The 12,319-nt window shown below is 34.7% G+C and overlaps 1 protein-coding gene across 1 annotated transcript in view; it reads right to left on the bottom strand.

The window, feature by feature from the left end:
• Positions 1–12,319, bottom strand: part of LOC145680966 (heat shock 70 kDa protein 4L-like) — a 284,315-nt gene that overhangs the window by 79,497 nt on the left and 192,499 nt on the right. Inside the window, exon 10 of the mRNA XM_081752181.1 lies at positions 8,666–8,791. Coding sequence (XP_081608307.1) covers positions 8,666–8,791 — 126 coding nt within the window. The remainder of the gene's footprint in view (positions 1–8,665; positions 8,792–12,319) is intronic.

The raw sequence follows: 12,319 nt of genomic DNA, 5'->3' as shown, positions 1-12,319 counted from the left end.
AGCAATATTAGTTGTGTTACCGTGTGTAGTATGGAGTTTCGTTGCATCTTTGCCATTCACATTTGACCCTTGTACTGGAGAGGGAGTTTGACACTTTGTTGTCTCTTCCAGTCTGCTACTACTATTGTTTCTATTCGGTGAAGTATAAGAATAAACTAATTCATCCAACACTGAAAAACCATTCGTTAGAACAATATCGGATTTTGTGGAAACAGTATTACGTGCTTGTGGCGATTTTTTAGATTTACCCCTCACTACACTTGACCACGAATTTTGACCTTGCACTGCATTCTCTTCTGTTTGTGCGTTGATTTGAAATTGATTTAGTTGTTGTTTTAAAGATTCAATATCACTACTGAGTACCTTGATTACTTCTTGTAATGAAGACAGTTCTTCCTTTGTTGCTTGACAATTTGTACAAAGTATTAATTCACTGTCATTTTCAATAGGAACACTAGTAACTACGGCTTGCATTTTGGATTTCGCTCTTGTTATAATTTCAGATGTATTTGCAATTTTAATTTGGCATGGTTTACACGCTGTACTCAAACATACCTTGTTTCTTTTGCATTCTCTGCATAAAAACGAGGAAAACTGTACACTCGAAGTTTCACTTAGACCACACACATCCGCCATGTTTAATTTCTTCGTTAACAATCAAAACTAAAAACAATTTTCCCCTCCTGAACTAAGCTAGTTAGAGGCTACAAGATGATGTAGGCCTACAGTAATAAGTACATGGAAAAGTGAAGTTCTTGTAGGATAGCAAAAGCTTAGCATTTCTTTTGTTATTTGTTGACATTTTATACTATCCTTCATGCATGTATACTTTTGTTATCTATTTTTGCGTACACCGAGTCTATCGTTTCTTTTAAACTGTTGTTCCGCAATTGTTATTCAAAATATAAATGATCAGAGCAAATTGTACACTTTTTCGTTAAAATGAATGCCATCGTCAATATAGTATTTTCTTTTGTGCAAGTACTGTGAAACACGGCGCATCTGATATATTGCGTTGACTAGTGAATCATGACACCGCCATGCCTCCGAAACGAAAGTGTATATTTCTTGCAAAGTAAAATTATCGTCACCTTGAGGCTGCGCTTATCTTTCAGGCAACCCCCCACCCCCCAAACGATTCTTCTGGATCAGCTAGTGATATCACATGGTCATTAACAAATCATATATAATAATTTCTTTTTAAGTAAGAGTAAAAACTTATCAGTCTTATTGCAATGTTTGGGTTGCGAGAGGAGCGAGGAAGAAAATTTTTAACATCTATTTCTTTGCAAACCGACAACAATATTGATTTAATAGGGCGCCAATACTTTTTCGGAGCGACGCATGTTTACTCATTTCCAATACTTTTCCTTTCTTCTTGCTTGTTCGGCGTCCTCTTGCTATCAGCGCCCGGGGGTGAGAGGCCCACTCGCCTCCCCGTAGCTACAGCTCTGGTATTCATCAAGAAATTCCAACTCGTTATCTTTAAAAGTGAGAATTCCAAGTAAAGGCATGCATCATTTAACATACTTTTTGAAACTTCATTAAGCTATCAAAATAAGAATTCAACCTTGTACGATACGGTATTGTGGAAGACACATCAACAATATCTTTGAAAACTTCGCATGATTTCGGGGATTTCGACTGCAAGTTCGCAACAGGAGGCAATCTACACAGGTGCCGCCCGTAATGTTTATAACTGTCAGTTTCTAGCATACTGTGTGCAGGTTTATAAACTGCGTAATATTTTATTGCCAAGATCAGATCTTTTTTCTATTTTGCACATTATGGAAAATAAAAAAAAAAAAGAAAATACACTACAAAACCTATTTCAAATACAAAATAGTTTTTGAAAAGGTATTTAAAATATAAGATACAAAATACTCATTTGAAATAGGTCCCAGCACTGATATCATGAAGTATTTCAATCAATGTTGCTTTTTTCTACACTTAGTAACAAGTCTTACTATATTTAAAAGAAACTAAAAACATATCTGCACAATATTTCCGATTGCAAAGGTTGGCTTGGAGGTTCGAACCTGGTTTACTTTTTTTCCGAAGATAACCGAAGCTGGACTTGGAAATTTTTTGCCTCAAATCAGCAATAAAGAGTCCGGTCATTCTTTATGGAACAGCATGTACATAACTGTAAATGAAAGTCGAAATCTCTGTTTTATACAGCACATTAATGCCCTATATGCTACAGAAGACGGGTGATTAATGAAATTGAACGATTATAAAAGGAACTGACCAGAAATAAGAATACAGGAGGAAATTAGAGAACCCCCAGAAAATCCACCGACACGAAAAGATCCTTACACCACAGTTCTGTCACCGTGCTCCTATTGTAGCTGAGGTCTATTTATACAGTATTTCCATCTATACATACATACGACCTATTTATTGCATTTATTTAATTATTATTCTTTTAAAAATTGAAATCGCAAACCTGCCAATTTGTCAGTATGTGTAACAATGAAATCAGCGTCAAAGTAAAGTCGCGTTATGCACGATATTCCTCTACTTCTTTAGTACAGAACTAAAAGCAAATTCAATGTTAATATTAAAACGAGAACAACAACAAAAACACTTTATATAAGAGTTAAGTTAATAGAAAACAAGACTCTACATAGTTCTTTTAAGACAGCAGCGCTTTTGAGATAATAAACTATTTTCCAACTACTAAATATAACGGATTTTGAACTAAGTGTATCATGCTATCATAAAATCAAGCAATTTAAAAGAAAATCTTACTAACTTAAGAAAGCTTTCACAGCTTTGCTTCGTACAGTAAACTGACTATCTATTTATTATTATTACATTAAGGAGTTAAAAACCAGAAGTTCATTTCCGGTTAGGCAGATGCTCAGATCTGACTCAACTATACTTCTTATTTCATCACAGCCAGGATGATGCAACACTTCAATTAAAATAAAAAAACTAGTGATTGCAAAAACAATTCACAGTCATTTTTTTTATTTACATATTTTGTAAGCACAACAGCGTTAGGAAATAATATGTTTCAACCATCTCCTCGTTTCCGAGATATAAATTTTAAAAATAGAGAAATTCTTTATATTTCGAGGAAGTGAAGACATGGTAATCAACAACCACCATCCACATAAACAGTTTCAAAACTCTGAATAGAACTAAACACTTTTCACCTCATTTTGAATTTTACATTATTTTCAATGTACTGTATTTCTTCTTATTCAATAAATATATACTTTTGGTACAATTTTTAATATTTCTGCAATTTTTACCAACAGTAGGAACTGCAATTTATTTCGTAAATACCTTCAATCAACTCAAATTTTCTCATTTCTAACTTATTTGTATTTCACATTTTTGTAAGTGCTTCCAAATGAACTATAAAACTCAATAACCTCACCGTGAAGAATTAAAAAAAATATGTTATATGTTACATAGTTCATGTTTTCACTGTTCAGAGCTGAGTGAATTTATGCTTCACATGAACTAAAGAGTCCAAAAGAATTTAGAAAGACAAGAATAATTCTCATTTGCAAAAGATCCATTTTTATTGAAAGAATATTGTTTATTATCTTAAAGATCATGAAGACTCATCTTAAAACTTTTAACAATAGAAGAATACAGTGAGAAAGACGAAATTTTTTCAGTTACAATTCATTGATACTTTTCAAGTCACACCTACAGAAGAGATGGATGGTAGTATATACTATAAAATTAATGTAGAATTTGTAACATGATTAAAGTTATTTTAGACTGAACCTGGAATAATTTAACGAAACCATCATTCTTATCTGAGAAATAACTAAGACCAGTAAGTTCTTAAATGTACAACTACCCACGGATTTTCATGTCAACGTCTGCAAGACCGCAATTTCTCAAATCTTTTGCTTAAGGTACAAAATAAACTGGTAAAAGGTATCTGTTTGTTGTGTACTTAGAACGAAACTTTTAAAATAAGTCAGTCTTTGTCACCTGAGAATTGTTTCGATGTTTAGTTTCTGTCAGTAACTTGGTACTGAATTATCAAAGTTTACTTTCGATCTGTGAATATTTATCGTTTTCAAGAATGAACTCAAGCTTAGATGGCAAACAATCTTTACATTTAAAGCTACCAGAAGCGCAACATGATAAAACTTAGAAGGGCAATAATTATTACGTTCACAGGACAAGAAATTGGCTAGATTATGTCTTTCTTTAATGAAAAGACTTCACTTCCTATGATCACCACTCTACAACCAGGGCCGGCCTTAAGCCGATTGGACCGATTGCTCCCAATCGGGCCCCGCGCATAAGGGGACCCCGCGCTAGTGCCGTCTACTCTACTTTCCAGTCTAAACTATGCTCTACTGCCGTTTTAACAACATATTAGGTAAAGATCAAACAAATGTGTTGTGGTCACTATGACTAAATTTTGTTCTTAATACATGTAATCAATACATGCCATTCTGCTCTCGGGGCCTCCAATGCTTATGGGGCCCGGGCCAAGTAGCTATGATGTCGTTAAGATGACTCTGCTACTCTCGGTCGTCAAGTACACGTAATATATTGCAATACACGTATATCCATGGACTCCACAAAGGAAGGTATGGCCTCTCCCTATATTGAGTTTCAGAACATAGGCAAGTATTTTCTGAATTTAATGCTGCAGTAGTTTCTTTATTATTATTATCATTATCATTATCACTATTATTATTAACATTTACAACTTCTGTTGTAAAAGTAAATATTATATCCAAGCAGTATTCTGCACACTCCCAACACCCCTAGTGCTCCCCTAACACATTCCTCGCCTTCGGTGCGAGCGGTTCCGGGTTCGATTCCCGGTGGGGACACTCGGTCGAAAAAGTGTAACCTCTTCAATGAGGTTTTTCCTGTGTTTCCCTCATTTACACGAGGCAAATGCCGGAATGGTACCTAACATAATGGTCCCAGAAGTCTTCCTTCCTTCTCTTTCATCGGATAATGTGTGCTCGCTGAGAGACGCCATCCCTCATATACGTGACGGCTAAATGGTCTTACAAGGGAACATTCCGATTTGGTAAATTCAATTGCTGAAAATGATTGCTAGCACTGGATTCACCACCAAAAGAAACATAGAAGAAGTGGGTGTTTAGTGACAGACCGTATACAGGGTGGGAGATAAGTAAGGGCAAAGTGCGAACATAGAATGTAGAAAATTTCTAGAAATCCCACGTTAACTTTGAAACAAGTAGAATGATTGAGATCAAATGTTGGATATGAGGAATACATATAGGACTTCACTGAATGGACTTGATGTGAATCGTGGGGAACATCTGAATATCCGCCATGTTGGAATTAGCACAAAAAGAATATACGGGAAAGGGATCATGTGACATATGGCTCTTGACGCACACTGTCTATTGAAATTAACAGATGACAGCCCAGAAATCTAATTCCGAATCCTAATCATTCATTCATTCTTTTTCAAGTATGTCTTTAGCAGCGGGCGACTTTTCATAAAAAATTATACGCTTGTATTATGTTTTATTCAGTCATATTAACACACAGAGCAAGTACGGCCTATTATTTTAACTTTAAATAATAACAAAAAAGTTTAGAAAGTCAATTCGTGTAAGCCCAAATTGACAAAAGAAACTGTGGTATTTATAATTATTATGACGCATTCAAGATGTCATTTTCTTGTTTTCCACAATATAAGAATTGTTGGTAGCTTTTGATGAATTTTTAAAACACGTCCTAAAGCATAATCATTGTTGTATGCATAGCCGCCTGTAGGGTGAGGCAAGGGGGTCAGTTACAAACCTATATTTTCGAAAAGTGCTCAAATCTTCAAAATACCTGTACGTGTTAAAACTTATTAGATAGGCTTGCTGATACACAGTTGTATTTAATAGATTACTAGGAAATTATATCGTGCCTTTAATATCTATATACACAGTGGCGTAGCACAGGGATTTCATTTCGGGATGGGTCCGGGGGTCCTCCCCAGGAGCTTCGGCAATGGAGAAATTAAAACGCAAGTTTTAGTTTCTTTTAACAGCTTTAAAACTTTCAGGGGTCCGGTGGCCCTCAATGTTTGGTAATGTTTCTTTATGTGGGAACTGAAAACGTAATTTAAGATTTTATTTTAATAATTTTTCAAAATTTCGAGGAGGTCGCTAAAACAAGTAGTATTATGACTATGTCCTTTTTAGAGACGATATACTAATATCGTTAGTAGTAGATTTACATATTATAATTTTATACTGAAATTTATCTTATATATGTTTACAGGCACGTAGCCAGGATTTCGTAATAGGGGGGGGGGGGGTCCGTGACATGAAATACTGTGGTTATTACATCAGGGGCTCGATCAATCTAAACTAATTAGTTTGCTAGGACAATACAATGAGGATATGTTAATATTGTAATACCAAACTAAAAAGAAATCTCGAGTAAAAGAATATTGAAAAAATATTGGAAAAGATAGTCAATGTCATTAAAGATAGCAATGAGATCTCTTTCGGCGGTAAGCACATCCTATAAAATGGATTAGAGTTGCCGCGAAATTGAAAATTACTTTAACAAGTGTAACTGAAATTCATGTTGCCAGGCTCATATTATTAGTGATTGTGGGAATTTCTTAAGTTCTACCTGAGAATCTATTTGATAGAACAGGTTTATCGATTGTCATTTATAGTCCATAGGATTAGCATGGAGCTAAATGGAATTCGGAACGGTCCCTTTCAATAATATCAATTTTTAGATTCAACCCCTTCCCTTTCCTCCACCCACACAAATTTCCTCATAAGAAAGAGTAACCAAACGTTTGCTGTAGTTTTATATTTTTAACATTGATTCTTCTTTTTCTCGTTTCTTTTATTTCATCCTTCCTTAATTTTTTTCATTTAGGGTTCCGAAGGGGAGGTCAGGACCCCCCGGACCCACCCCTTGGCTACGTGCCTGATGTTTAGTCTATTAACTTTCACTCACTATTTAAGCGCATATTCACATTCATTCTGACTGCAAAATTTCTATAAATGTTTGAAATGAAATGATTATTTTTTATTTGACGTCCCAGGACTTGTTCTTAGGAGATGGACGATTAATGAAAGGAAATGATTATGAAATTAAATTTTGTGTGCTCTCTCACAGGGAATCGGGCTCGAGACTATGTACACCACAGGCGTATATATATATATATATATAGGTTCTATAGACCTTGGTGCAAGTTAGTTGTAAACCAGGGGGCCCCGCAAAATGTTTCCAATCGGGCCCCGCACCACCTAAGGCCGGCCCTGTCTACAACGTACCGCAGAATTTTATTAACATCTCAGTGTTACAGTTCAACAAGCCAATTAGCGTTTGGGGGGCCACGGTGGCTCTGTGGTAGAGCGTTCCCTCTGGTGCATGGGGTCCCTGGTTCGATCCCAGTTCGCGCCATGTGAACTTTGTCGTGGACAAACACCCTGTGCGTGGATTTCCTCGGGGTTCTTTAGTTTCTTCCCACTTTCTTCATTCCACCATTTCATTCATTTCTCATCATCACCGTCTCCTTTAGCCTAGCCGATATAACCGTAGGACGTAAAACTCAAATATTTCATTTTCCAATTAGCGTTTGATGTGTAGGACGATGTGCAAGCTTTAATTTTAATTCAAGACTGAAATCCCTATTTCGCAGACAAATTGCAGATTATTGTCTGTGATTACCAGGTCCGGATATGCATATTAGAAAAGCAAAATTTATCGAGGAAAGATAATATCTATTTCCTTCTTATGTGCCTTGTGTAACAGATAGAATTCAACGTAATTGAAACAAACGTCTGATTGACACAATATGAAATACTTACTATCCGGTAGCATCTCGACCAAGTATATAAAGAACTTATCAAGGAATTTCGTGGCATTAATATAACCATCACTATCCAGATATTTCAATTACTAATTTTGGTAGGGCACATTCTAAACAATTATTAATATGAATAGCAAAATCAACCTTCATGTTTTTAATTTCTTTTTCAATAAAAGAAATATATAGCAAATGGTACTATTTTGTATTGCAAAATAACCTCTAATATGAATATTCTAGATCAGTTCATTGGTTAATTCCAAAATAACCTCTAATATGGATATTCTAGATCAGTTCTTTGGTTAATGTCCGAGATATTGCCATTCTCTATCTTCTCAATGGTGAGTACTTCATAAATAGACTGAGCTCCTCCGTGGCTAAGCGGTTAGCATACTCGTAGCGGTTAGCAAGTAGAAACACGAACCAAAAATGAAAAAAAAAAAAAAACAGGAAGGGATTGAAATTATACGATATTCTGTAGATACAGTAGACAGGCCCATAAACTAACTTACTAAAAAAAAAGTCGATCTGTGGAACTGTCACAACTCCAAAAAATAGCAAACAAAACAGGAATCGAATTTGCATTTACAGGAGGAAATAATATTGGCAAAGGCTTTCAGAATGCCAAACTTACTTTACAGATACCCTAACCTCATCGGGAGTTGATCAACCAACCTGCTCGTATGAGCAATCTCATATTGGCATGACTAGAATAAATATTGTAAAGTTGTTTAACTTGATATATATAACGTGCCAAATTTAGTTTTTCCGTTTATAGTTTGGGTGACTGCACTAAATCGTATGCTGGTATTTCACGGATTCCGATTCCGTATCTGGAATGATACAGAAACAGTCTGTACTTACCTCGATCTCAATCAGATGTTGTAAATCGTCTTGGAAGAGTTGGACTTCAGAAAACTGGATTGGAAGAGTGACTTCTCTGACACGCTCGGATTTGTTTTCAATTGTTCTATGCATTGTTTCTCCTTCCTATACAATAAAAACTTCTAGTTAGTTTTCACAACTTAATATTTTACGGCTACATTATTACATTAGTTACACACAGAAATATTAATTAAACTGATTTCGTGTCAGTATCAATCCACATCCTAATAATTAAAGTGCTCCATAAATATTTTGGAAGTCATGCTAGTGAACTCAAATATTTTACACAATATATCTGTTACAGACATACATCGTCTTCCGAATTCGATAAACAATGAGTAGTGAAACTCATTTGCCCCTTCAAGCACTAATCACTGTTCTTATAAGGGTTTGAAAGATAAACTTTACATTGTGAAAATCGTAACACAAGTATTGTTCATGAACTTATTTCTGTGCCTTAAGAACCAACTGTGTTTCGATTGGCAACATAAGCTTTCAGAAAAATCTAATTCTAGTTTCCGGTTTGGGAAATGAAAATTGCAGAGATTGAAAATATTAATTTTAAATATTAATTTAGCAGTTCGTATGCATATCAATCGTTGGAATTCGGCAGTAGCAAAAAGAAACTACCTCGTGTATCTTACCATGAACTCGTATATACATCGATATACCTACCTCATGGTAAGATCCACGAGAATTGGGTTTAAAAATTGTCGAAGTAAATAAATCTAAGTTTATGCATTAAAAGGACTTACAATCGATTGTACAAATTATTGTACTTCAGTCTCGGAGGAAAATAGCTAGCAGTAGTTTTATTAGCAATTTATGGCGAAACACAAAGCAATACATTGTGTTTAAATAAAATTTATTGAACACAAAACTAGAAATTTTAATTGACGAACAAACCATTAGTTTAAATACGTATTGTTGTTAATAGTATGTCTAGAAATGTAAATGACCTACACGCTTAAAATGTTTTTACGAAAACAAAAATATCCGTTTACTTAAATCTTGCTTAGTATATATGTATAAAAAGCCAAACTTCTGGTGCTAAAATGTTAACTCAAGTTACAGTTTGAATTTCTACTACAGTTATACATTGTACGTTTTACTTCTATTTACATGGAAAAAAGATATGAAGGTGCTCCTTATGGGTATTTACAAAAATGCAATCACTTGTATACTAATAATATACATTAAGAAAGAGACCATGGTAACTAAATACACATCCAGTACACAAAAATCATTATTTCCATTCATCCAAGCAGTACCACGTGTAAAATGATTTCATTACAATTTTATGTAGCTGTGCATAGCCAAATAGAATGATTGTGTCATGTTTTTTTGTTATGTTTGATATATTTTGTGTCGTTCCTGAAGTTTCCTGACTTTACAATGAACAGTACTAGTGTTGTAAAAAAACGGTTTTTTTTCTGTGAAGTTTTTTTAAATAAAAAACATCGTTCTTTTTCACGTTTTTTTTCAAATGTCTGTTTTTTTCTGGCAACTATTATTTATTGATTTATGTTGCAGATTATTGAAATAATCAACAGAACTTGAGTAGGAGCCCTCGTAACTTACAAATCGTTTGTTTCTTTGTACCTATACGAGCAAAATTGTGTGATTATTCCTTTCGGACCCAGGTCATTTTTGGCGTTTTCCTACATTTTCAGTTGGTGACTTATTGCTCAAAAACCATTCATTCGATTAATATGGTTAAGGCCTTGTTTTTTAGAAAATGGATGTGGCTATTTTTGATGTAAGTTACATTGCAGTCTTGCCAACGGGTGGGAAATTATTGAGGGAAATGTAGGAGTGAAAATTTACCAAAAAAAATCCCTAACCGAATTTTATATATATATATATATATATATATATATATATATATATATATATATATATATATATATATATATATATATATAAATCTAGCACCACTGCTGCTATATGGGTTCAAGTCACCTAAAAACATTCTTTGGTGTGTTGACAAGGTCTAGTGAAATCCTGAAGTCGCTGGCTTCAATTCAAAGAGGGAAAGAAAAAATTCTCTGTCATCATACACATGAAATTTTGACACTTTTTACGCCTCAGAAGCAAAAATCAACAGATATGCCGGGGCTACAGCTTCTCTAATTATACCATTGAAACTTTTTATGGTGCGTTCTGTAGGCCAAAAGGGAAGCGTTCAGGTAGTGGTACATTTGATTCAATGTAGCCAGCAAGAGGGTAATAATAAAGGGGAAAGGGGAAATTTTCCGAATTTCTCACCTAAAATCGGGAATTAATTGTTTTGGCTAGAAATACTGCCATCAGACAGACGAAAACTATCTGACAATAAACCTTAGTACTCCAAAAACATATCCTACAAGTATCATGGCGATATCTAACAAAGTAAGCATGAAAATTTAAAAAATATCTTTTTCTACCTCAGAAATTCACCATTTTCTTACCATTTCCAGAAAATGGTTTATTATAAACCTCAACTGTACTTCTCCTAATTATTCTAGTGAAATTTTTATGGTGCGCTGTGTAGGCTAAGGACGAAGCTTTTAGACACTGGTACGTTTGTTCGAGTGTAGCCAACAAGAGGGAAATAATAGAAACAAAAAGGAATTTTTTTTTCAAAATTTGCCCCCAAAGTCTGGAATTAAATTTTTCTGTAGCTTGTAACACTGATATCAGACACACACAAACTATCTTAAAATAAGCTTTGGTATCCCTGTAATATATCCTACAAGTATTATGACGATATATAATAAAGTAAGAATGTCAATAAAAAATCTCATTCTACCTAAAAAAAAAAAAAAAAAACAGTAAACTTTCCAATTAGGGAACAAGGTCTAGTGTAAACCTCAACTGTACTTCCCCTAATTATCCTACTAAAATTTCTATAGTGCGTTGTGTAGGGCAAAGAAGAGACTTCCAGATACTGGTACATTTGTTCCAATGTAGCCAACAAAGAGGGAAGCAATAGAGACAAAACAGATAATTTTCCCAAAATTCCCCCCTAAAATCTGGAATGAAAATTTTTTATAGCTGGCAACACTGCTACCAGACAGGCGAAAACTATCTTAAAGTAAACATTGGTACACCACTAATATATCCTACAAGTATTATGGCGATATTTAAGGAACAAAGCTTCTAATTACCAAAAATATATTCCGGTAAACATAAAAGGGAAAAACTAGAAAAATCAAGGGTTAGAACCTAAATACGAATTTTTGTGCGCCCCCTAATTAGCCATTGTAATGATCTGTGCTTGCGTTTGTTAAGTAAGGACAAATGTTCGATTGGCGTAAGTTGACTTGCACTCGGACGTATAGGTACGGATTTATAAACAAAAATCTCGAATTTCTGCCCAAATTTAGGTAAGTTTCAATTTCCCTAATTGGCAACACTGCGCGCAGGCCCGTCCAATTGATGTCAACAGTTAGGTATCCACCCGAGGTATCTATCTGGCAAGTCTTAAGGAGGTCTTTCTACAACGAAGGAAGCTACAGGGGAAAAAGAAGTAAAGGAAATTCGAAATTAGAAAATTCTCGAATGTTTGACTGGGGTGAAATTTGAGAAGGAAATTCGACACTAGAAGAAAAAGAAATTAATATGATAAACTATGGTCCAACCATATTTGGC

The sequence above is a fragment of the Thermobia domestica genome, chromosome 3 (assembly GCF_964235325.1).
Source record: "Thermobia domestica chromosome 3, izTheDome1.hap1.1, whole genome shotgun sequence".
In the NCBI taxonomy this organism is placed as follows: Eukaryota; Metazoa; Arthropoda; class Insecta; order Zygentoma; family Lepismatidae; genus Thermobia; species Thermobia domestica.
The sequence above is the reverse complement of the archived record's forward strand: the minus strand, read 5'-3'. Positions and strand labels throughout refer to the sequence as shown.